At 47.9% G+C, this 26,485-nt stretch overlaps 1 protein-coding gene across 1 annotated transcript in view; it reads right to left on the bottom strand.

Annotated features, from left to right (window-relative positions):
* Positions 1–26,485, bottom strand: part of CEP250 (centrosomal protein 250) — a 46,174-nt gene that overhangs the window by 5,644 nt on the left and 14,045 nt on the right. The window contains exons 11-29 of the mRNA XM_057502930.1: positions 26,121–26,282; positions 25,447–25,625; positions 24,969–25,151; positions 23,411–23,555; positions 22,444–22,590; positions 21,514–21,744; positions 20,518–20,711; positions 20,229–20,356; positions 19,856–20,025; positions 14,301–14,468; positions 13,769–13,903; positions 12,259–12,402; positions 11,504–11,637; positions 9,850–9,988; positions 8,632–8,977; positions 7,978–8,099; positions 6,855–6,975; positions 5,717–5,838; positions 2,633–5,245 (exon numbers count right to left, since the gene is read on the bottom strand). Coding sequence (XP_057358913.1) covers positions 2,633–5,245; positions 5,717–5,838; positions 6,855–6,975; positions 7,978–8,099; positions 8,632–8,977; positions 9,850–9,988; positions 11,504–11,637; positions 12,259–12,402; positions 13,769–13,903; positions 14,301–14,468; positions 19,856–20,025; positions 20,229–20,356; positions 20,518–20,711; positions 21,514–21,744; positions 22,444–22,590; positions 23,411–23,555; positions 24,969–25,151; positions 25,447–25,625; positions 26,121–26,282 — 5,583 coding nt within the window. The remainder of the gene's footprint in view (positions 1–2,632; positions 5,246–5,716; positions 5,839–6,854; positions 6,976–7,977; positions 8,100–8,631; positions 8,978–9,849; positions 9,989–11,503; positions 11,638–12,258; positions 12,403–13,768; positions 13,904–14,300; positions 14,469–19,855; positions 20,026–20,228; positions 20,357–20,517; positions 20,712–21,513; positions 21,745–22,443; positions 22,591–23,410; positions 23,556–24,968; positions 25,152–25,446; positions 25,626–26,120; positions 26,283–26,485) is intronic.

The following is a 26,485-nucleotide window of genomic DNA, read 5'->3' as shown; positions in this document are numbered from 1 at the left end:
TCCTCATTGGTAAAATGATTACATGGTTCATGACTTTGGGGTTAAATCCCTTTAAATAAACAGGGAACCTAGTGCTAGATATTTTCTAGGCACCCTCTTTCATAAATGATTACTGTCAAGAGAGAAAGAGATAAAATGAGTGTACACGTGTCGGTGGAGGCTGACTAGAAGAGAGGAAGAGGTTAGCAGTAAAAACATTTCCTACTTTTTAGGGCTGTTGTGGAAGACAGTGAGAGTATATTGCCTCACATGTAAAATGCTTAAGATAAAAAAATGGTACTGCTGCCTATTTACAATAGCTAAGAAATGGAAGCAACCTAAGTGTCCATCAGCAGATGAATGGATAAAGAAGATGTGGTACATATACACAATGGAATACTATTCAGTCATAAGAAGAAAACAAATCCTACCATTTGCAACAACATGGATGGAACTAGAGGGTATTATGCTCAGTGAAATAAGCCAGGCAGAGAAAGACAAGTACCAAATGATTTCACTCATATGTGGAGTATAAGAACAAAGAAAAAACCGAAGGAACAAAACAGCAGCAGAATCACAGAACCCAAGAATGACTAACAGTTACCAAAGGGAAAGGGACTGGGGAGGATGGGTGGGAAGGGAAGGATAAAGGCAGGGATAAAAGAAAGGGGGCATTAAGATTAGCATGTATAATAGGGGGGCATGGGGAGGGCTGTGCAACACAGAGAAGACAAGTAGTGATTCTACAGCATCTTACTGTGCTGATGGACAGTGACTGTAATGGGGTTTGTGGGGGGATTTGGTGAAGGGGGGAGTCTAGTAAACATAATGTTCCTCATGTAATTGTAGATTAATGATACCAAAAAAAAAAAAAAAGGTACTGCTGCAATGAAGGGCTGCATCTGAGAGCTGTCCTCATGCGTCCGGCAGCGTGGTGTGGGGTGGGAGGGGTTGGACCACGACCCTGACCAGAGCCACATTATGGGTAAATACTGCTCAGTAACCAAATAGTATGGATAGGGGGCGCTCTCCTGCCCACCTACATACCTTGCTTTATCTGTGCCTGCAAGAACAGGGCTAGAAGTGGGTAAAAAGGTCCACTGATTGACTGTTTCCTTCCTATGCATGTTATATATATTACCTCATTTCATACTCAAAATTGTCCTATGGGGCTGGTACTATGCTTCCCTATTCTATTAAAGAGAAAAGACTGAAAGAAGTAAAATCACTCAACTAGGGTCACACAGCTAATAAACTGCAGAACTGCATTTCAAACCTGGGAACTTGACTCTTAAGTTCACTAATGTGACCCCTTCTCTGCATATTGCCCTTCAACCAGAGCAGAACATTGTGAGTCCCCAGAAGGCAAATCCCTGCAGGTTTGTGTGTCTGAGATGACGGAGGAGATTCTCTGCTCAGCCCAGGTCAAGATACCAGGATATGGAGTCCATTTCCCAGGAAAAATGGGATGGGCTCCTCCTGGCAAAAGAGACCACTCTTTTTATCTACAGTCAACCTAGCTTTCCTGACTACCTACTGTGTGCAGGCCTTGTGCTCAGTGCCAGGGGGCAAAGATGACTAGGACGTGGCCCTTGACCTTGATGTTAAATGTTATATCCTAAGGCTCACTTCCTTTCTCACTAGACATTGGATGTAGAGAATTGTTCCTAGCTGTTCATTCCTAACTGCTGATGACTCCACGTCTCTCTATTTCTAACCTCAACCTCATTCCTTAGTTTAGGCCACTTTACAGATCTGCCTGCTGGACATCTCCCTTTGTTATGTCCCATGGGAAACGCACTCCACTTTCAAACCGAACTTACCAAAGCCTGCTTTTCTTTGTCTCAGGGAACAGAAACCTGGGGGTTTGATTTCTTTCTGTCCTTTCTTCCCTCCTCCCACCTCTTAGCCGATGAACTGCCAGAAGTCCTATGAACCTCTAGGGTCCACCCACATGTCACCATCCGCACTTACTACTTTAGGCCCCCATTTCTTCCTGGACTTTTATTACAGCCTCCTAGTTGGTCTCCCCAGACCAACTGCTACTCCACACAGCAGCCTGAGTCATCTTTCTGGATTATACATCTGATCATGTCACTCCTTGGCCCCTAAACCTCCATCCTTCCCAGTGGTCACAGAGATCCTTAACATGACCTACAAGCCCGGAGTGAGGGGGCCTCTGCTGTCCTCTCTTCTCATGCCAACTTCCACTCTTTGTCCCAGGCCTGAACGCCCTACACGGATTCCCCATGTTCTCTCCTTTTTCCTCTTCCCCAACTGTGCTTGGCTAATTTCCTACGGTCACCTCAGATCTAATCTTAAACACCACTTTTCCAGGAAGCCTTTTAGGACTCATCCCCAAGAAAGGCTGGGTGCCCTCTAGTATGCTCAGAGCACACTGAACTTCCCAATGAGGCACTCACTTTCAGGAGGAGCTGCATTCTAACTGCTCATCCACTGGGCTGTAAGCTCTATGAGGGCAGGAACTGGGGAAGTCTTATTCTCTCTGTACCCCCCAAACTAGCACAGAAACCTAGATTCCACTTACATTGAGGTGTTCACCTCAGCATTCCCAACCCTGAGGTGCCTGGTCACCCGAGCTCAGCCAGACAGGGCTCTGTCCCCCATCCTTACTACCTGTGGAGTGACTCACCTGCAGCCTCTGCTGTTCTGAGTCCCGCTCCAGGGCAGATGCCTGGAGGAACACGGCTACCTCCTGCAGATTGCGGACACTGGCCTTGCTCTGGGCCAAGGACAATGCCAAGTCCTGGGCCTTCTCCCTCCACTCAATCTCCCTGGCTTCTGTCTGCCTCAGGGCTGCCTGTAGTCTTTCCAGCTCTTTCTGCAGCCTGGGCCCTAAAGCATCACGTCTTGTAGAGTGCTCTGCTGCTGGACAGGCATTGTGGCTGTGGGTCGGGTCCTCCAGATTCTCCCTCTGGCGGGCTTCCCTCAGCTCCAGGATTTCCTCTTCCTTTTGGGCTGGAGTTAGATGCAGCTTCCTCAGGCTCTCATGGAGGCCCTTTATCTCTTCTTCTTCTCTCTTCTGACTTGGACTCTGCTTCTCTTGGATCAAATCCCCCAGACCCCTCTGGGATGGAGACTTCTCCAATAGCTGCCCCTGTTTCTTCTGATGTCTCAGCTCTTCATCCCTCTGAGCAAGTATCTGCTGGAGCTGCTGTAAGGCCTCCTGGTGTTGGAGATCCCGGTCCTGGATCTCACCTTCCTGCGTCCTCAGAGACTCTTCCAGCTGCTGGGCTCGTGCCTGGCAGGAGTCCAGGGCAGCCTGCAAGGTGGCAGTGCTGGCCTCCAGGCTGTGCCTCAATTCTGCCTGCCCAAGGAGGTGCTGTTCTTTCTCCTGCAGGGCGGCCTGAGCCTTGTTGAGGGCCTCCTGCAGAGCCTCAGCCTGGCCCCGGGCAGCCTCCTCCCTATGCTGGGAGGACTGGTTATCTGCCCGCAGGGCCTCCAGCTCCTGGTTCCGTTCCTTGAGCAGTGCCTCTGCCTGCAGCCAGCTGTCCCGCAGGGCCCTGGCCTCCACCTGGTGCTCCTGTGCCCGCTCAGCATACTGCTGCTGGAGGGCCAGCAAGGCCGCCTCCTGCTCCCGAGACTCGGCCCTTAGGTCACCCAACACCTCCTCCAGGGCCTGTACCCGCTGTCCCTCCACTGCCAGCTCTTCCTGGAGCCTTCGCACGTGCTCCTCGTGGTCCTCAAGCTCTCCCTGGCGCTCTTTCAGTGTCTTCTGGGCCTGCTCCAGAGCTCTCTGCAGTGTGCCTGCCTTTTCCTTCACGTGCTCCTCCTGCCCTTGTGCCTGCTGCTGCTGGTCCTGCAGGGCTTCCAGCTCCTGGTCCCTCTGGGCCAGGGCTCTCTGGGCCTCTTCCAGCTGACCCTGAAGTGACTGCTCTTTCAGGTCCTCCTGTTCCCTGGCTTCCTGCAGGTGCCGCTGCAGGACCACTATCTCCTGCTCTTGCTGGGTCAGGAGTAGACTGGTCTCACCCACCTTCCTGTGCAGGCCCTGAAGCTGCTGCTCAAGCTGGTCATTGTGCTCCTGAAGTTCCTGGATATGCTCCTGCTGGCATTCCACCTCCTTCTCCTTATCACGCAGAATCAGCTTCATATGCTCAAGGCTCCCACGCTGTGCTTTCTGGCCCTTCCCTTCCTCTGCCCGCTCCTGCATCAGCTGCCTCTGAGAGGCCAGCTCCTGCCCTCGCTCTCTCAAGGACAGCTTGATCTGTTCCAGGTCCTCCTCTAGGATCTTGGTCTGCAGCATCCTCTGACCTTCAAGGACCTGGATCCTCTCCTTCTGCACCACCATTTCCTGGTCCCTCCTCTCGAGGCCCTGAGTCAGATGCTCCTTCTGCCTCTGCAGTTCCTCAATCTGTTCTCGCTGGGACTTCACCTCCTGGTCCTTCTCCTGGAGCTCTCTTGCCAGCAGGGTGCTGTGGCTCTCCAGCTCATGGATCTGGCTACTCTGTGCCTGCAGCTCCTGGCTCCTCTCCTCTAGGTCCAGTGTAAGGTGGGTCAGAGCCACCCTCTGTATTTCCCTCTGGCCCTCCAGCTCCTCGATTGCCTTTTGTTGGCACTCTATTTTGTGATGGTTTTCCTCTAGCTCCAGGGCTAGACATTCCAGAGTTACCAGCTTCTTCTTCAGATCCTGAATCTGTCCTTTCTGGGACTCTATCACTTGGGCCTTTTTCTCCAGTTCTAGAAGCTGATGCTCTAAGATGTTCCTCTGTGTCTCTCGATCCTTCTCAAGCTCTCTGATCTGCTCCCTCTGCATGGTTAGCTCCTGCTCCCGCTCCTGGACAGCCAGGGGAAGATGCTCTAAAACGGACCTGCACTTCTCCAGCTCCTGGATCTGTTCCTGCTGCAGGTCCACCTCTTGGTTCCTCTCCTTTAGGTCCAGAGATAGCACCTCCAGAGCAGCCTTTTGCAGCTCCCGTTGCTTCTCCAGTTCCTGGATTGTCCCCTGCAGAGTCTCTACCTCCTCTTCTCTTTTGGACAGGGTCTGGGCCAGGACAGCCAAATTCTCCTGCAGTGTCTTCCCGTGGGCCACCTTCAGTTCGCCCTGCTCTTGCAGAGCCTGGGCTCTCTCACGTTCACTCTCCACTTCCTCATTTTTCAGTTTCAGGGCTGAGCGAGCAGTTCTCAAGTCTTCCTCCAGGACCCCTATAGCACTTGCCTTGGCCCTGGCTTCTGCAACAGCCACTTGCAGCTGTTGCACTTGAGCTGTCAGGTCCTCCTTGGCTGCCTGAAGTAACTCTCGCTCATTCTGGAAAACAAGACGCAAAACCACCTTAGGCTACACTTCCCTAAGACTGACCCTCCAACACAGGCCCTTCCTTTCCTTACTCTCTGGCACCACCACTGTAAAGGATTTGGACAAAGAGAACTGGCTCCACATAAGCTGATAATGTAAAAGAATAGCCCTACCACATCCCAGTGCCTGCTATGCCCAGGAGAAAGCCTCGTGCAAATGAGCCTTCTCAGATCCAGTCCTTCAGGGCAGGGAACAAAAATCTCAACATCAAATCAGAAAGAGTAACTGAAGGATCATTGAGGCCTTAATAATGCCTCTCAAGGACACAGGGACAGCCAGGGAATCTGAGACACTTGCTGAAGGAAGCCAGGCGCTACGTATGGATGGGTATGACCACATCCCAAGAAGGGCCTGGGAGCTGGAGCCTGGGCCCCAAGGGACAACTCCTGAAGTGAGCCCTTTCCCAAACCAGCATCACCTCACCTGGGCCTCTATTCCCTGCAGCTCCGCTTGCCGTAGGCGACTCTGTAAGGATGCCACAGATTCACTCAGTTCCACCAGCTCAGATTCTACAGAGTTCTGTTTTGCTTCCCAGTTGGATTTCTCTTTGGGAAGATGAGAGCAGAGCAAGGCCCATGGTTGGGGTGAAAGAAAAGAGGGATACACAGGCAGATGGAAGATGGGGAACGGAATCAGAGGGGAGGAAGTCCAAGGAGGGAATTACATCCAGTTTTATAGAGATATCACCCTTCTGCCAGCTGCTCCTGTTTGTCTAGGCTCCCCAATGCTTCTAGACGCATGCATTTGCTGCCCAGCTCCACCACTGCTTGATATTCATCTCAACAAATCCTCATCTTGATCACACAGAGATCCTCAGTGCTGGATTCTAGGCAGGGTTGAGCTAGATGGCACTGGAGGTCCTTTCTAGTCCCCAATGGTATGATTTTACAGAGGTTCCTAGAAACCAGAGTTGCTCTGCTAGCTGCCCCCCATTTATACAAAATGCACCAGAACCCAGCTCCGTGTGTGGCTCTCAGGGAGCCTTTTGGGATATTTTCAAGACTCAGATCCACTCCCCAAGTTGTCCTCTTCTCTTCTACAGTAGTGGCTTGAGTCTCAAGACCCTCCCCTTTCATCCTTTCCTTTCCACGTCACCACCCTGTCCAGCCCTTGGCTGCACACAGGTATGTTCTCCCCAGATTCCCCCTCCTTGCTATCTTTCAAACAAGCCTATAATCCTTCTGCTGCCAAAGGTTAAGGTTGGAGATGACGAAAAAAAGTTACATGGATAAATGACAAAAGATACAAAATTTTACAACATTCCATGGAACAGTCCTATCCTGGGTTGCTAGTTTTTTGGGAAGCCTAGCTAGCAACATCTCTCAGTCCACCAAATCTGTTCTTCCTGACCCCTTCCTTCTTCCAGCATGGCCCTCAAAGGCCAGGAAAAGCAGAAACACAGTTCACAGGGTCATCACCCCTTTGGAAGGGTCCCTAAGTATCTTCTCACAGTTGTGGGTGAGCAGTAAAGTTGCTGGCCAATAAAAGTTCTGGCCTATTCTGGGCTTCTGACCTTTCCTCTCCTCCGTCCAAACCCCCCTGCCTGTCTTAAGCTTCTCACCTTCCTGGCTCTGGGACAGCTGTCTCTGCAGGTCCTGCAACTCTGTGTGGACCCGGCTCTTCTCAGCCTCTGTGTGAGTGAGACGCTGTTCTAGCTTCTGAGCTTGATCCCTCAGATCGTCCTGGGAAAGAAAGGAGGCCAGGGCTAAATGCAAGTTCCTCCTCTTCCACAAAGCTCTCCCAGGCCAGGCTCAAGCCCTCTCCTGCATCAGCTTCTGTGGCAGTCTGCCATGGCCTACCTGCAGATTGCTGGGTTATTTACCTCAGAGCTCACATGCATCCCCGAAGTTATGACAGGCTCTGCTCCAACTGGCTGGAGCCTTGAACCCTCTTCTGACTTGTCTATGTCTTGAAACAGAACTGATGAAGTCTTAGCCCAGGGTCCCCTCTCCTCTCCCCAAACTCCTACTTCAAAGATTAGTCCAAAGCTCAAAGGTCACTTCTTCCTTCCTTCTGACCCCCACTAAGTCAGAATCAATTGTCCCTTCCCACTATTTTCATCATTTGCATTTTATTGCTCCAATTAATTCAACCGATTTTTGTTTTCTCTTAGAATGCAGTTTAGGTTCTCAGCCATGTCACAAGTCTTCTTGAGGGCAGAGAGCAGGTCTTTCTCCTTTTTCTATCTCTAGCTCAGAATGGCTGGCATACAGGTAGCATTTTATTTTTATTGATTGATAGGTTTGTTGGGAAGCAGAATTTGCAGGATGTTTAGTTTAGTCTCAGGCCTAGAATGCTCCCATAAATGGCACCCTCAAATTTTAGTGGTCTCCAATTTGTTGAGTTTTTCTTGAAGGTCTTGGTATCAAGAAAAATTCATGGCTGAGATGAAAATGATGCAAAACAACATCACACATCTGTGCAGGGTTTTGTAGTTTATAGGGCTCAATCAATTCCCCACTCATCCAATCCTTACAACCCTATAAGCAGGCAGGCATGATCTGCCCTACTTCACTAGTGAAGCCTAGGCCCAGGAAACCAAATGCTTTGTCCCTGGTTGTCAGGTAGCCATAGAAGTAGAACTCATCTCAGCTGGACCTCAGGAATAAAACAGGTCAAACTGCTTCATGAGCCTTTTTCAGGGCAAGGTGAAGGGTTCAAGTAAGGAGAGCAGAGAACCATACCCGGGCCTGCTGCGCTTTCCACAGGTCTTGGTGAAGCTTGTGGAGCGCAGATGCCACTGCCTCAGCTGAGAGAGCCGTCAGGAGGGGCCCTCTCTTCAATAGAATCCTGGCTCCATTCTGGTCTGAAAAAATGAGGAAACACCTCCTGACTTGGCTGCACTATGAAAAGAAACAGCCATACCTCCCTCGACATGGCCTTGGCCTTCCCACTCATGCCTCCTCTCCTCAGTGAACGTTTTCTCAGCAGTTCACTCATCACACACTTTCTGTGGGCTTATGCGCCAGCCACTATGATGGACACTAGCTAATACCAGCGATCGTTTGTTAGGCATTTAGTAAGTGCCAGGAACTGTAAGAGCTATTTTACCTCTGTAATTTCATTAACTCGACAGGAAAATCCCAAGAGGTAGGTACTTATAACATCCATATTTTAGAGTTGAGAAAATCAAGCTCAGAGAGGATAGGCGACTTGCCCAAGCACACACATCTAGCAAAGAACAGAGCTAGGATTCAAACTCTGACTGAATTAATTCCAGAGTCTGTGGCCTGAGCCTTGATGCTACAGTGCCTAAGGAACTGTGTTCCCCTTCCTTTTCCCCAGGAACTAGGTCTGGCTTTGGCCCCAAGGACTGAGTTCCTGAGCGGCTGCCTCACCTGGCTCCGGGCTCCAGAGGGAAGCAGCAGAGTCTCCCCCGCCACACAGCTCAGCCTTGCCCTCACAGACAGACCCCAGGGCCTGCTGCAGGACAGAACAGAGGCTGGCCAGCTGGGCCCGGGCGTGGTGCCCAGGCTGCTGCTCTGCGGCCAGTGCCTCCAGCTGGCTCTTGGTGCTACACAGCTGCAGCTGCAGCTGGGCTGCCTTGGCTTCCTGGGCCCACAAGGATGCTTGCAGCTGCTGCTCAGTTGCTCGAGATGCCTCCAGCTCCTCCAGCAACTGTGCTTCCTGGGCCAGAAAGACAGCCTCCTTTTCCTTCACCTCCTGCTTCAGTAATTCCACCTGCTAGGGAGGACGTGTAGTCAATCCAAGCAAGGAGTGGGTACCCTCCTAAGCCTGACCCCACGCAGTCTCTGTGCAAACCTTGAATAGAGCTGGGAGGATTTCAGTAGGCTCAGGTCTCCTCCAGGTAGGGAGGGCTCTGGAACGAGTGTTGCCCTAGATGTGACCTGCATGCCTACCAGTGACTCCTGACACGTGGACCTAGGCTATGCAAACGGGCTTTGACCCTGGTACCCTTGGCAACTCTTGCCAGCTCCCTGCTCTGTTTGAAACTCTGCCCGAAAACCTGACAGTGAGCCAAATTACACCAGTCATGATAGTGGCTACCATTTCTCAAATGTTTACAGTGTTTCTGACCCTATATATTCCTAGAATGGTTAAGAATTACCACCCTTGTTTTATGGATAGAGAAAATGATGCTCACACAACCAGACCTGAATGCTTCTTTGCTGCAGTCTTATCTAGATCTTCCTCCCTTCTTCTTCCCCTCCCAGTTCTGTCTTTCCTCTGTACCCAAGGCCTGGGGTTCTGCTGTGAGCAGACCGAGTCCTGGAAGTTGTCTCGCTGCAGCCTGCTGAACCTGGAATAATACTGTTCCCCCTGCTCTATCTTGCCAAGCCAGCCGAGCACACTTGGAAGCAGCTGCGCTTGAACCAGGCCAGTGTGAGTCTCACCACTCTGGGCACCACGTTCCAGGCTGTCAGGGTCCCTACAACTCAACCCTGGGTTAGGTTCCCAAGCCTGCCACTGCCCAATCCTGGCTTCCCCCTCCTGCCGGGGCTTCTGCAGTCCCAGTATGACTGAGCAATCACCCCCACCCCCACCCCAGGAGTAGGCTTTCACCAAGGAAAGGACCCAGAACCAGGGGGCAGTACCTGGGCACTGAGCTCCTTCTGCCCTTCCTGGGCCTCCTGAATGGCCTGGCGCAGCGAGCACAGCTCCTGTTGTTGAACTGAGTCAGCTTCTTGCAAAACAAGGAGTGTCTGTTCCTTTTCCACCAGTGACTGCATCAGGCTAAAAGAGATGCGCCAGAGGACTAGGTCATTCTCTCAGGGAATGAAGAATTTCTTCCTCATCTGACTGTCCTAAACACAGCATTAATAATTAAAATAGAAATAATAATGATAATGTTTATGGTAATAACAATAAAAGTTACAGTGTATTATGGGATTTGGTCTCTTTGACTAATCAGCAAAAAGCAAACAGCTCAGCCAGCTTTATTTGTGAAACAAGGAAATAAAGGCTTACTTCTTTTAAAGAAAAAAAAAAGCTACTATGTATTAAGCACCTAACTGAATGTTTCTAAGTACTTCATGCATATGATACTGCATTTCAACTTCATAGTTACTCATCTATAGCAAATTCCAGAAACACCTATATGATACTTGCAAATTCAACAAGTCCAATTCTCCCCATCCTCTCTGCACCTCCCTTCTCCCCAGACAACCCTTGTTAGGTTTTCTAGCTCAGGGAATGGCACCTCGATCCACCCAGTGACCCAGCTTAGAAGTCTTGACCATATCAGAGTTCTCCCTCCATCCCACCTACAGCCCATCTATCAAGACACATAATTCATTCAAATCCCTTATGGTCCCTTAAGCCCCTTCTCCAACACCCACCCTGGTTCTGCTTTAGCATCACTCACCTGGACAATTGTACCAGTCTCCTAACTCATCTGCCCTCCTATAGTTTCATCAACAAAAGGATTTGTCTCCTCTCAAACTCATTGTGTCAAGGAGACACCCATTCTTCATTCTGAGTGGTCTTACCTCCCTCTGATGTTTTATGTCATCACCGTGCCTTCTAATACATCATAGGTTTGGCTGTGTCAGTCTGCCTGCTGAAAACCCCCCAAAGATTTCCTACTAAACCTAAAATAAACTAGAGACTACTTCCTGTGGCCTAAAGGCCTCAACAATATGGACTTGTCTAGCTCGCATTACTCCCTCCTCACTCACCATGCTCCAGGCACACTGCACTTTCAGTGTCACCCAACACCCTGCGCAATGACCCACAGAGCCACTGCCCGTGACTTCCCCTCTGACTGCAGAGAACACTCCAGCCCTTTGCACAGCTGGCTCACTGAGGGGCCACCTCCTGAGGAAGGCCTCCCCAGTGTCTAAAGGAGGTCTGCCCCCACCCCCCTCATTTCTCATTCAGCATCCTGTTTCTTTCCTCCATACCATGGAACATAATCTGTGATCATTTATTTTTGGGATGATTTGATTGATGTCTCTCTCACAAAGCTATAAATTCTATCAAGGCAGGGACCATACTGTCTTGATGAGCACTATATCCCCAAGCTAGCTCAGGGAATAATGCATGTGTAATGTGTACTCTCTAAATATTTACTAAATAAATTATGTGTAAGGTTTGAAGACAGGGACCACATCCTCTCCACAGAGCTCCCTGTACAGTCCAGACCTGGAGGCACGAGAAGCTAGAGGACCTGGGTGAAGAACTGTCAACCTCCCAGTGACCACTAGAGCCAGACAAGCAAAAGCCAACTCCACGGCCTGTCTGGCCTACCTGGCTTTCTCTCTCTCCAGCTCCTTCTGAATTCGACTACACTCCTGGGCCTCTCTCAGCTTCTCCCGAACCTCCTGTTCCATCAGCCTCTGGGAGTCATCCTTGGAAACCAGCTGAGACTTCAAGTCCTCCACCTGGAAACGTAAGGGCATGAGAGCCAAGGGCCGGGACCAGTGGAGGGAAAGGATGCTTCTCATCTAGGGCTTTAGGGCCCTGTAAGGTTTACCACAGTTACCTGCCCATTTCCAAGTCTCTGGAGGTTCCACCAATCCTTATACACTCCTCTTAACCACCCCCTTCCCCAAGAATGTCCAGTCTAGTCATCTGTCTCCCCAGCCTCACACATGCTGTATAAGACAGGTACAAATGAAAATCCTGGACTGAATATAATTATGCCCAAAGGCAAAGTGATGGGCAAATTATGGTTCAGAACACCAGCTGATATGGGATTCTGAGAAGGAAAAGCAACCAGAGTAGGAAAAACAATCTGGTGTATAAAACCCTGGGGAGGGTGGGAAGAAAAACTGGCTCTGGGGCTGCCCAATAAAACCTAAGTTCTGTGGTCTCCATAGAGAGAGATCACTGTCCAGGGCTCTGAGAGGCATGGGCTTAGCTCTCAGCACCCCTCAGTTTCCCACTCAGTCCTGGGGCCTACCCCACCCCTCCCAGCCCAGGCAGCAGGGCCAAGGCTCCCCTCGTCCTGCAGGAAGGGGTGGGGGAGTCTGGCTGTGGGACTGGGAGTGGGGAGGAGGGACCTGTGTCTGGAGGTCTATCTTGTCCTGCCGTAGGGAGCTCCCCTCTTCTCGGAGGGCAGCAAGGTCGTCTTTGTGCTGCTGGGCTGCCTGCTCCAGATTTTGCTGAGCCTCTTGGAGCTGGGTCTGTAGCACCCCAGTGGTGTCCTGCAAAGGGAGAAGACAACAGGGAGTAGAGGAAAGCTTCCACTGGGCCTTGGTCTTGAAATTGTGTTGTAGAAATCTCTGTCATATAAATACTGGTTTTTTAGTTGGGTTGGCAAAAGCTGAGGCAGGACCCAGCAAGGCTCACTATTTCCGCAGTGCTCCACCGGCTCACCTCCTCTTCCTCGCCTCTCTCCCAGGGCGTGCTGGCACACCCAGGCTTTCTCGGCCAGCGTCCCTGAGGTGGAAGCACTCCCTCACCCAGACTAGAGCACCAGCCTCCTATTGTGTGTCCCTACTTCCATTTCACACCCCCCCCCCTACACACACAGGCTCTCTCTCTTGCTCGCTCTCCACTCAGCAGCTAAAGCATTTTAAAAAACATATATAGTAAGTCATTCCCACTCTGCTTTTTAAATACCATCCCACAGTTTCCCACCGTCCTTAGAACAAAACCCAAGCTCCTACCATGGCTGACAAAGGGCCCCTGCCTTCCTCCCCACTCTCCCCCGAGCCTCTCAAGACAGAGCAACACGGCCTCCTTTCTGTGCCTGAACTCCCTGAGCCTGTCTGTCTGTCTGTCTGTCTGTCTGTCTGTCTAAAGGCCCTTATGATGGCTATTTCCTCTGCCTAAGATGTTCCTCAAATGGATGGCTTCTCTTTTTTTTAATGGCTTTATAGAGACAAGAGTTTATATACCATACAATTCACCCATTTAGAGCATACAATTCAATGTTTTTTAGTAAATTCACAGTTGTGCAACTAGTACCACAATCAGCTTTAGAACATTTTCATCACCCCAGAAGGAAACCCTGTGCCCTCCCCACCATCCATCCCCACTCCCAACCACTCATTTAGCTTCTGTCTGTGCAGGTTTGCCTATTCTGGACATTTCCTATACATGGGATCATACACTGTGAGGCTCCTGTGACCAGCTTCTTTCAGCCAGTCACACAGCGTAAGGCTTTCAGGCTTCATCCCCACTGTTCCACAGGCCTGGCTCTTCAACCTTCACATCTCAGCTCAAATGTCACTTTCTCAGGGAGACCCTCCCTGACCTCCTTGTCCGAAATGGCCTCCTCTGAATCACTTTGAGTTACGTTGCCCTAGTCATTTCCTTTACAGCTCTTATTACTACCATAAATCCTCTCGTGTACTTTGTGTCCACTCACTGTCATCTGCTCTGCCACCAGAACACAAGCTCCTTGAGGGCAGAGGCCATGTCTGTCACGCTGCCTACCACACCTTTAAGCCTGTCATGTCAGCATCTAGCACAGGGTCTGGTGCAAAGAAGCCCAAAGAACTGGTCAATGTTGAATGAGTAAGTTGATGCTCGCCTGTTTTCTCTGCCCAGCACCGCCCTCCATACCTGCTCCTTTAACTTCTGAGCCTTCATGTCCTGCCTCAGCCATTCCAGTTGTTGGCTGGCATCTGCCAGCTCCTTCTGGGTCTGCAGCAGTGTCTCCAGGAGGGACACTCTCTCCTTCTCTGTTTCAAGCTGCATCTGTGGAGGAGCAGGAGGGCAAGGGCTTGCTGGATCAGGGGTCCCCATGCTGACCCACTAGGCCACAGCACATCCCAGCTGTTCTGGGGCTCTTCCGGCAAACGGGGTTGGGTCTGAGGGCAAAGGAAGGTCTGAACCCACTGACTGAGGACCAGGAAGTACAAAGCCTGCCGCTGGCTTGCAGGCTGACAGGATGTGGTAGCAAGAGCCCTCCCTCAGGAAGTCTGATGTCCTGCCCCTGCAGCTACCGGGGATCACCCTGCTCAGTGGTAGCAAAGTAGGTTGTGCATTCTCTTCTGGAAGCACTTGCAGCACCATGCCCAGGAATGGAAAGGAAGTGGCCGAAGGTAGGCGAGCACAGGTTGGGCGTACAGCTCCAATCCTCCGAGCCTCCCACCTGGCATAGGGCGCTCTCGGCCTCGGCCCGTTCTTCCTCCCTCCGCGTCCGGAGGGCCTCAGTTTCTGCCTGCTGCTCCTTCAGCCGCATTTCCAGCTCCATTTTCTCCCTCTCTAGGCTCCCCAGAGCCTTATCCAGTTCCTGCTGGTGCCAGGAGCGCTCCTTCTCCTGGCCACATGAAGGAAACACTGTTACAACTGAATGGGTGAGGAGAGGAGGTGGGGGTAGAAGGGTTAGAGTGAGACGGCTGCTCACCAGCTGGGGGGGCCTGTTTCCTCATCTGTCAAGTGAGGCTAATCATCCCTGCCTTACCTACCTCACCAAATTTGAGGAGAATCAAATGAGATTTTAAAAAAAATTAAATGATATAATATAGGTGAAAGCATGCTAAAGTGCTGTCTAAAGTGAAACTGTCCCTAATATAAGTTACAAGTATCTGTTATTTAAAGCAACCACATCATGGTTGAAGGCTCTAACAATGAACTGTGGAGGCTGACTCACTCTCTGCTGCCCACTCTCCCCTGTACAGGGCAGCAGAGGAAGCCTCCCAAAGTCAGGCTGAGCCTAGCTAGGTCGTCTTCTGTATTATACAAGAGCATTAGGCCAGGGCATCCTGACAGTCCCAGAGGTCCGCCAGTGACCAAAGCCTTCCCTGATCACCCAGACTAATCCAGCACCCCGATTAGGTTCTCAGGATAGTGGTGAAGGGCTCTGGCCCAGGCTGCCTGGGTGACAATCTTAAACCCAACACCACTAGTGTGACCTCAGTTCCTCTCTATCACATCTGTGTGTCTGTTTCCTCATCTATAAAAATGGGGATAACAACAGTATGGGAGAATATATTTGTAAACGACATATCTGACAAGGGGTTAACATCCCAAATATATAAAGAATTCACACGCCTCAACACCCAAAAAGCAAATAACCCAATTAAAAAATGGGTGGAGGATATGAACAGACACTTCTCCAAAGAAGAAATCCAGATGGCCAACAGGCACATGAAAAGATGCTCCACATCACTAATTATCAGGGAAATGCAAATTAAAACCACAATGAGACATCACCTCACACCCGTCAGGATGGCCAGTATCGAAAAGACTAAGAACAAGTGCTGTCAAGGATGCGGAGAAATGGGAACCCTCCTACACTGCTGGTGGGAATGTAAGCTAGTTCAACCATTGTGGAAAGCAATATGGAGGTTCCTCAAAAAACTAAAAATAGAAATACCATTTGACCCAGGATTTCCACTCCTAGGAATTTACCCAAAGAATATAATTTCTCAGATTCAAAAAGACATATGCACCCCTATGTTTATTGCAGCACTATTTACAATAGCCAAGATACAGAAGCAATCTAAGTGTCCATCAGTAGATGAATGGATAAAGAAGATGTGGTACATATACACAATGGAATATTATTCAGCCATAAGAAGAACAGCCACAAATATCAAATCGTACACTCTGGCTCAAAAAGCCAACTGTAAAAATATGGAAAAGATGAATTTTAATAGTAGTGTTAAGAAAAAAATGACCTATTTTCTCAATATGAATGAGAAGTGTGTTATGGCTACCAGAAGAGCTAATTTTGTAATGTCTAGGAAGTAACAGCCTAGCATTGCTTGCTGGACTATTCTGATCAGACTATTTTGTAAATGGGTCATGAGGAATATGTAACATGGCTAGAGGAGAGCAGCCATGTTGGTGAGGTACTTCAAGCAAATCTAATAAGGCTGATTTGTTTCAGGTAATAGGTTTTGGCTCAACATAAGGAATAATTTTCTAATAACTGGATCTATCTAAAAATGAATGGACAATCACTGATGGAACACAACAGAAGCTAAGCAACCATTTGGGAGGGATACTGTAGAAGTGGATACAGCATAAATGGTTAAGAGTAGTAATTCTGTGCCCTATCACTTATTAGCCATGTGACCTTGAGTCTTTTTTTCTAAGTCTCAGTCTCCTCACTAGGTGGTTGTGTAAGTCATCTGAAATAATGTGAATAGCACTTGCCTTGGGGAAGTGCTTGGTAAGTGTCCACTATCACTACTATTAAAGGGATACAGGTACAAGATGGAAGAATGGAGACTAGAACCTCTAAGAGTTTTCTAATTGCTAAGATTCCAGCCACTGTTGAAACTAACAGGCTCAAGAGCTATGAGGGTGGTCAACCCTTTCAATCAGTAGGGAAATCATAATGTCAGACAACTGGAAGTCAGAAGGTTTATCTGAAGGACAGGAACGGAAAAGATGGCAGAGGCCCTCCCATAACTCAGATATGGCCATAAGATGATCAATCCTTCCAGAGAAAATAAGGCTCTGTCAAGCAGTAACTCATCATTCACAAGTTTTCTAGCATCTTTTACTTGTGGGGTTTTCACTGGGAAATATGTCTGATTGCTGTTGGGGAACTGCTGTCTGAACACTATTCATCCAACAACTATTTCAAGTACCTACTGTAATTATGCACATGATTCTGAAGATAAACAAACTTTTGGCTACCATCTTGCCAATGAGTCTGCCTTGTCATAACAATCAAATCACAAATACACACAGAGCACAAGTCAACTCTTGTTTGCAGAAATCTAACAGACAAGATCTCTGAACCCTCCAGCTGCAAAATGGCAAAAAACGCTAGATAATATATTATACATATGTTTCAATGTATCATTGAGCCAGCAGGAAAATAATGAAAATTCCATAGGAGTAAATATGAAAGAAAGACTTGTGATTTAAGAGGTAAATGAGCACAGAATTAAATTTCCACTGGAGGCATTTGCTATACCTAATAACTTTGAAATTTACGTTATGGCTATGGGGGGAAAGAAAACACAAGACACAGAGTAGGGGGTCCAACAGGAAATTCCCACATAAAGCTGGACCTCCAAAGAGCTATACTAGGGGTCAAAAACTATGGCATGTGAGCCAAATCTGGCTCACCTTCTGTAAGGTATGGCCTGTAAAAGTAGTTTTGAGCTAAGAGTGGTCTTTACATTTTCAATGGTGGAAAAGTAGTCAAAAGAAGAATAAAATTTTGTGACATGTTAATATTATATGAAATTCTAATGTTAGTGTCCATACATAAAGTATGTATGTATGAAAACAGCCAAGATCATCTGTTTACAGTGTCATGGCTGCTTTCAAATTAAGCAGCAGAGGAGAGTAATTATGACAGATTGTATGGTCCACAATCCATACTATGCGGCCCTTTACAAAACAACGTGCCCATCCATGGGCTATAGTGTCCTCAGTATATGGATAAACGAGAGAGGGGGGCAGAAAAAGGTAAAGAGAGAAAGTGAGGGGAGAGAAAACAAAAAGCCCTACAGAAGAAAATTTGTTTGTTTCAACCTTCACATGGTAAAAAAAAATCTTCCTCGAGAATCCATAACCACAAGCTGGCACTTTCATGTAGGTTCATGGCCTGAATGTGTCCCCAAAAACTTGAAGCAGAAATTTTACTGTAAGGTGCTCCTGGGATGCTACTCCTTATGCTTCCTGACAGAAGCAAAAGCAAATCCTCTGAAGATAAATTCCTTAACCTCAGGCCTAAAAGGACCCCCACAGAAAAATTTCTGAAGAGCATGCACTCAGAGTCAAGAATCACAAAACACAAAGGGGCCAAGACCCTGGGTAAAAGCCAATGGAAACAATATCTAATAGGATCAGACCCAAAAGAATTTAGTTACTGGAATTATTAGCATAAAAATATGTTTCATGTGTTTAAAGAATAAGAGAGAGGACTGAAAATATAAATCAGTGTAAAGAGACTAAAAAATGACCAAGATGGGTAAAGAAGATGTGGTACATATACACAATGGAATATTATTCAGCCATAAGAAGAAAACAAGTCCTACCATTTGCAGCAACATGGATGGAGCTAGAGGGTATTATGCTCAGTGAAATAAGCCAGGCAGAGAAAGACAAGTACCAAATGATTTCACTCATCTGTGGAGTGTAAGAACAAAGAAAAACTGAAGGAACAAAACAGCAGCAGAATCACAGAACCCAAGAATAGACTAACAGTTACCAAAGGGAAAGGGACTGGGGAGGATGGGTGGGAAGGGAGGGATAAGGGGAGGAAAAGAAAGGGGGCATTACGATTAGCATGTATAATGTGGGGGGGCATGGGGAGGGCTGTACAACACAGAGAAGACAAGTAGTGATTCTACAGCATCTTACTATGCTGATGGACAGTGACTGTAATGCGGTTTGTGGGGGGGGACTTGGTGAAGGGGAGAGCCTAGTAAACATAATGTTCTTCATGTAATTGTAGATTAATGATAACAAAATTAATAAAATTTTAAAAAATGACCAAGATTTGAAAAAATAACCAAACAGAATGTCTAGAAATAAAAAATTTAATAAGTGAAATGTAAAACTTAGTGAATAGACTATATAAATTAGATACAGTTGAAAAGATAAATTAGTGAAGAGTTTTCTAAAAAAATCATCCAGTATACAGTATAGAAAAAGAAAAGTAAACAGAAAATGTGAGAGTTAAGATGCATGGAGGATACAATAAGGTCTGACATACAACCAATTAATCTCAACACCAACAATAGAATAACCAATATGCTGAGAGGAAATAACTGTCATCCTAAAATTTTATACCTGGATTTTATACCTGGTGAAACTATCTTTCAAAAATAAAAGTAAAATGGGAACATTTTTAGATAATTGACTGCCAACAGACCCCTACCAAAGGAAATTCTACTTTAAGAAAATTAATCCAAATATTAAGTCTGATAGGCAAGAAGAATGGTGAGCAAAAAAATTATAATTTTTTTCTATGTATATAAGCAAATATTGACTGTATAAAACAATAAAAATGTATGACTTATGGTGTTAACAAACTAGTTATAACTAAACACACTGGATAGAACAGAACATAGGCCAGAAGGAATGAATGTAATAAAATACGAGGTCCTTATGTCATTCAGAAAGAGCAAACATACTGATTAACCTGAGATTTTATTAAGTATGTATTTTGAATATTAAAGGAAACAGCTAAAAGAATAAAAAATAGAGTACATATAATCCAAAGGAGAGAGTAAAATAGAGGTGAGAAAAGAACACAATTTATTCATCTAATTTAACCTTCTCATACTAATTAAGAACGGTGATCTCCAACCCCAAAAGACATAAAAAGACAGGACAAATAGCATAAGATGGTGGAAATAAATCTAAATATACTTATAATTACAATAAAAGCAAATGGGCCAAATTTACATCTGGGGACCAGTTTAATAATCCTAAATCTCAGGATCTGCACTTAATTCTCTATACACACTAAAACAGTAACAACAATAATACCTAAAGCAAATATAGAATTTACTATATGCCAGGAACTGTTCATAGTGCTTTCCACTATTAATTAAATAGATTAACTCATTTAATAGCTAGAAGCTGGATTTTTCACTTTAGTGACCAGGCTAGTCCTATTCAGATTCCCCTCTTATTTGTAGCAATATCTGGACCAAGAGTCAGAGGTGGAGCCCTCACTGAAGGGAGGCCATGTGCCTTTCCCATCCCCCAGTTACACCCACCACCTACCCATTTCTCCTGGAGCTGGTTCACCTCTTCCTCATGGGCTGACTTCTGCTGCTGCAGGGCAGTCTGCCCCTCTCGCCCAGCCTGGGCCAGCTGTCTGGCTGCTATGTCCCGCTCCTGCTCTGCCCGGCTCCGTTCAGCGTCCAGTTCCAGCTTCAGGCACCTCACTTCCCCTAAGATGCCAGAGACAGGATCTGGTCTCTGGGTCTCTGGGCCTCTGTCCTCTTCCCTTCACCTCTCTCCTGACCTTATGAGAAACTCCTACCTCAGAGGCCCTGGACCTGGCTGAAGAAGGACCTCCAGTAGCTTCCTGCTGCCCTCCTGGCTTTCACTATCCCCAAAGAATGGAGTGTCCCCATCCCACTTGGGTTCTCACCTTGGATTACTTTCTTGGCTTGAGTGACAGTTTGAATCTGGACCTCCAGCTGCCCCTTGGTGACCTCTACCAGAGAATTTTGTTGTTGGGCCTCAAACAGACTGCTCTCCAGGAGTTCCTTGGCTGAGCTGCCAGGGGCAGAAATCAAGAGGAGTTCTTACCCACCAAGCCCCTTAACCATCCCTAAGAGGAGCTGGGTTCTAAGTACTGGCTACCATAAGCAGGGAACTTAGCTTGGCTAAGTTGCACAGCTCTCTCTGCCCTTGGCTGAACTGGGTCTGGGCCCTACCTGAGCCCCAGTAGTTGTTCTGAGAGGTCCTGCCGGTCCCGCTCCACAGCCTGCAGTCGCACCTTGAGAGCTGCCCTCTCCCGTACCAGGGCCTCTTTCTCCTGCACTTCCCGGGCTAGCACTTCTTCCTGTCGATTTGCTTCCTGATGCAGTTGCTCCAGGTGAGCTGAGGCTGCCTCCTGCCGGTGATGTGCCTGAGGGGAAGAAATCGGTGAAATACAAAGCAGAGGCAAGACCCCCAGGCTGGCTCTCACTGGGCTAGGGCCACTGGCTCTTCAGAGATTCTGGACCCAGTTCTGTGGGCCCCAAGCATTGCCCACTCAGACTAAGTGGCATTTATCTATTTCCCTGATCAACCCAGGGTGCCCCCAGCCCAGGAAGCATGCTCTCCTTTGAGTAAAATGCTGAGCTAGGGCTGTAAAAGACCTACCTCTAAGGAGTTTTTGTCTCAAGGAGAAGTAAGACATACACATAATAACAGGAAGAAATTGATCAGTGCCCTGGGAAAGGGTATTTATGTATAATTATTAGGGAAATGAGAAATTTAGTAGAGGAGAAAGATGACCTTTGAGCTGGGTCATTGGTTCAAAAAAAAATTCACTGAGCCCCTGCTATGTGTTGACACTGTGCTAAAGGCTGAAGTAATAAAAACAAGTTAAGATGTAGCCATGGGTTCAAGGAATTTTTGGTCTAAGGGTAGAGGCATGTAAACAGATAATTATACAGTAGGAAAGGTATGGTGGTTGACATATGCATGAGGTACATCAGAGACTATGGGAGAGGCACCTAATCCAAACTGGAGTGTGAAAGAGTGGGGAATCATGAAGGATTCCTACAGGAATTCTTAGAAATGGTAAGATATACCCCAAAGGAGTAACATTAGTCATTTCTAGGAATTAAGAATTCTTTACTTTCTGAATCATTTCTGTAGTGTTTTAATTTTTCCCAGTGAGCAAGTATCATACCTAATGTACAGCAACAGTTTTGTTTTCTCACCTCGCTTAGTTTCTCTTGAATTTCTTCCTTCTCTTCTTGGATGCCCCTGAGATCCGCCTGCAGCTCAGCGCTAGTCTCCTCCGCTTTCTGCAGCTGCACCTCCAGCTGGGTGTTCTTTTCCCACAGGGCTTCCCTGCTCCTCTCTGCTTCTGCCAGGCCCACCTGCAAAGTGCTTCTCGCCTGCTCTGCTGCCTCCATTCTGCTGCACATAGACTGGTTCTCCTGTTCTAACTACTGACCAAAAAAGGGAAGGGCATCCAAGAAAAATGGTTACAGTTTAGAGATCAAGTGCTGAGACAGAAATCCTAGTGAAATATGGATCTATTCCCCAAAGATGAACACAAGAGTGACTATAAGGGAGGGGGACTGTGCATTCATTTGGTCTAGCAACTATAGTCCAGGTACCAGATGGGAGGATGCTGGGGACAGAAATAAAAATGGCAAAATCCTGCTCTCAAAGAATTCTTAAAAGGTAACACAACATTTCTGTGGCTCAAGGAAACAGGGGTAGTGAAGGGACATGTTAAACTTGCAACCTATAAAGGTTTTTAGAGACCTAGGCTCTTCAGCAGATCCTTTTCTGGTGATTGCCGTTGTCTCATGCAATAGGATTAAAAGTCTAGTCTTTCCAGAAGACCTGGGCCTCCTTCCTAGCCCCAGTGATTTTACCCTAAAGCCCAAAGGTGGGCTGCTGTAGGCGTGGGAATGGAGTGTTTTTAATGGCTAAGCACGGTCCTTATAGGTTTGCTCTCCTCTGCACTATCAATGTTCCTTCTGCTTATTTCCGAACTACATTTGGGAGCAGATCTGTCTTGGGCTGACAGATTCATTTAAGGACTCTTCCCTGTCATGGGCATCAGCTGCTTCTGTCACTGGCTTACCCTCTGTCAGGGCCCAGCTTTACTCTGAATCAGAGAAATCTTTGCTCACCTGGAGAAGCTGCTGGTTCAGCCCAACTTTATCTAAGGCCAAAGCCTCATTTAAGGCACTGAGTTTGACAGCTGCAGCCCGAAGATCAGCCACCTCAGCCTTCAAGCTGTTCTCAGAACTCGATAGCTCTGCAATGGACTGTTCCGCCTAAAAAACAGAGTTAAAGGGTTTCCTATTTCCAGTTTTTCTGTGATAGTCAGCAGCTCACATCCCCAACACCTGCTGCTTTCCTTGCACAGAAATCAGGCAACACTTCATTCCTTCCCTAACATTCCAAATAAGTTTTCCATTCATTCATTCATTCATTCATTAAGAGAGGAGCTTACAGTGTGGAGGCACGACAGCAGGATTGTACAATTACAACTGTAATGACACCAGACAAACTTAAACACAAAGTGCTCTGGAAACCCAAAGAAAGCATTAATTCCGTTGGGGAGAACTGGAAACGCCTGGTAGAAGAACTGACAGTTAAGCTGAGTATTGAAAGATGAGGAACAGTTTGCAGTTAAAGAGGGAGGAAAAGCAGTCCAGGCAAAGGGAAGACACATGCAAAGTATCTGAGTCATGAAAGAACACGGCAAAACTGCGAAGGCAATGAGTGCTATGTGACAGAAGAACAGTGTATGAGGAGTTGGGACAGAGATCTGGCACAAAGAGGAGGCTAGAAACAGTTTGGGGCAGATGTCAAGGGCCTCTGAATGTGGCACCAGGTTGCTGGGAAGCTACTGAATGGTTTCAGGAAAGAGACACACATACCCAGATTTATACCTTAGACAGCCATTCCAATTCTAATAGAGAATGTCAGGAGGGAGAACCTCAAAGCAAAGACTAGTGACTGAGGCAAGAAATGTGAAGGGTCATGGTGTGAAGGGTGAAGAATGAGGCAGGCTGCCTGCCCTTTTCTTAGAAACACAACTTTCTAAGCCGTTCACCCTCCCCAGCCAGCGAGGGGCAGAGGCCTACATACCCTCACCAGTACTGTAGTCACCTCCATGTGCTCCTGCCTCAGCAACTCCCCTTCCAGGCGACTCGACTCCAGGGCTTCCCGAAGAGTGATCAGTTCACTGAGGGACTCTGACTGTTTGGCTTCCAGGCCTGCCAGGGTCTCCTGACTGAGATGGCAAGGAGAGGGAGCTAGAGAAATCTTGGGAGGTGGCCACACCCCAAAAGGTAACAGGAATATAATTACCCGTGTTATGGGAAAGAATGGAGAAAGTCTCTAAAAACTGATAAGGGAAGATCTCCAAGACAGATAAAGTGAAAAAAGTGAAGTGCAGACCAGTATATGCAGTGTACTACCTTTTATGCCAGAAATTGTGGGAAATAAAGAGTATATGCATATATACTGCACTGGGCAGATAAACAAGGAATTAATTTAAATGGTTACCTACAGAAGGAAGGGAATGGGATGGATGAAACTGAGGGGAGTAAGATGTTTCTGTGTTTATCTTTTTAGATAATTTTGACTTTCAATTACATAAATACTGATAGATGTGTTATTGATTCAAACAAATTAAATTTTAAAACACACAATTATCTTTGTGGATTGTCTGTTCTTCTCCTTGATGCAGGGGTGACCATTCCTTGCACAAGTCATCATGATCCCTACCATAGTCCTCCAAGATTCCATTATTCGTGCCTATTGGGTGCAAGGAACTAGGGCACAGGAGAGCAGGATACATACCAAAGATGAAGATACAGTTCTTGCTACCAGTTACTGAAAACCTGCTATATGCCAGGCTCTATGCTGGCATTTTGCAAAACATTGCCCTAACTTCCTAATAATCCTTCAGGGTGAAAATTATTTCCCCCATTTTACAAATAAAGGAATTCATCCAACTGGCAGAGCCATAATTTAAACCAAGCTTTTGCCCAGCTCTAAAGCTGTGTTTTTTTCTATGACATCATATAAGGGGATTTACAGAGTAGCTGGGTCCCTTTACGCTGGGATTCCTTTTCTTGTCCAGCTCATTTCCTTACTTCCCAGGATAAGTCCTACCCTTCAACCAGCCCAGCCTACTCTGAACATGCCGTGAACCTTCCTAGCACCTTTCCTTTGCTTACCTGTCTCTTTAGCCCTTCTCCCACTCTCCAGCCATCAGAATATGTCAGGGACCAGCTCGAAGGCTACTCTCTGCTCCAGGAAGCTTTCAATAATTGGCTGTTACTCCTATGCTTTAAAAAGACCTAGCCTAAAGCTTTATTTAGCTCGTACTTCATCTGACCTCATGCCACAGTTGGTTGTTCACTGGTCTGTCTTGCCCATTAGACTGCAAACTGCTTGAGATCAGGACCTATGTTGTATTTATTTCACAAGCGCACCATGCCTGTTCCTTATGGGTGCTCAGCAAAGCCTGGATGAACTTTCTGTGCCTGTCATTCTGCAAGGAAGAACTAGTAACTTAATCTGAGCCTACTGCATGCCAGGCTTCAATTTACTCCACTTTCTGAGAGGAGATGGGTTGGAGGAGTGTGGAACTAAAGGAAGATCAAGCTTCAGGGAGGACGGGACGGGTCACACTCACAGGCGCTCCCTTTCGCGGACAGCCAGGTGCAGCTCCTCCTGCTGCTCCTCCCTCTCGCCCTGAGCAGAGTCCTCCTGCAACTGAAGCGCCATGTTTGTCCTCCGCAGCCGCCATGCCTCCTGCTCCAGCACCTCCAGCTGCTGCTGCAGCTCCTCCCTGGTCTTTTGCAGAAGCTCTCGCTCCCTGGAAAGAGACCAGAGATGAGCAGAAACCCTGGACCCTAAAATCCTTCCCAGAAGCAGACATCACAGGGTCAAAGGAGAGAGGTGCCTGTTTCCTTCAAACAGCTCATATTCCCTTTTGAACAGGAAGCTTGTTTATCACCACAAGGACCCCGAACTGAGTGAGCAGGAACAAGCAGAACACAAAGCAAGGCGGCCCTGAGCAGCCCTGGATCTCAGGGACAGCAGGTGAGGACATGATGGGAGGGGGCGGCGACCGGCTGAGATGGAGCCCAGGGTGGAAGCCCCCTGCTCACTTGCTGAGAGAGTCCACCTCTCCCTGGAGGTCCACGGTCTGCCCGGCCAGGGTGTCACGCTCCCCAGTGAGCTTCTGGAGCCGCCGTCTCAAGGCCTCACCCTCTTCCTCCCACTGACTGTGCTGTTGCTGCAAGAAGCCCACAGCTTCCTGACAGCCTGAGAGCTGCTGCCTCAGGTCCTGTGGAGGGACAGTGACCGAAGGGAGATGGTGAGGGATGTGAGAAGCCTGAAAGCAGGGCTGGGCACAGGGGAAGGGGCTGTGCAACAAGGATGCGCTATGAACAGAGACGTGCCCAGTAGAGGAAACGGAGGCTCAGAGATCACTGGGCTGCCATGGCTCCTAGAGTCCCAGAGCTCATTTGCCTTATAATGTACAGTAAGGTGTGGCTGGGACCCTTAAATTTGGGCAACACTTAACTCCTACTCTCCAGGGCTCCAGTTGCCAATCTGCACAGTGCTGTGCACTAAGTGAAGTGCGCCACTGGCATGAAACGTGCTTGTTACCCACAAGCACAACTGGGCGGCACAGATTCTAATAGGTGCTTTGGGGTATTGATCAACACCTCATGACTGGTCAACACAGTGAAAGGGGCAGTCTAGGCTAGGAGAGTAGCTGGGACACAAATCAGTTTAGACAGCTGCCCTGGGGCTGAGAAGACACTGGGGTTCTCACCTGCACGGCCTGGCGTCTCTGAGTCAGCACTGAATGCACCAGAGTAAGAGCCTTGTCTGGGTCCTGGGAGTCAAACGGGAAGGAGAAGGCACTGAAGTCCAGCTCCAGGGAGCTCTCATGATCAGAGCCTTTGGCCATGTTGTCCTCTTCTTCCACCATGGCCTGAAACCCAACAGAGCAGGGTCAACACCTAGTGGCCAAGGCCTTGAGCCCATACAGAGGACTAACAAAACAGCTTCGGCAACCCTGACGTGCTCCTGCTTAGGTCATCTCCCCGGGAGTGGGAGGAAGGTGTCTAGGAGCAAAAAAGGTTGGTTCCTTCAATTCTTCACCTTTGGTCACCCAAACTTAGGATTTGCAACAAG

Source organism: Manis pentadactyla, chromosome 5 (assembly GCF_030020395.1).
Source record: "Manis pentadactyla isolate mManPen7 chromosome 5, mManPen7.hap1, whole genome shotgun sequence".
Taxonomy (NCBI): domain Eukaryota; kingdom Metazoa; phylum Chordata; class Mammalia; order Pholidota; family Manidae; genus Manis; species Manis pentadactyla.
Note: the sequence above shows the minus strand (reverse complement) of the source record. Positions and strands in the feature narration are given on the sequence as shown.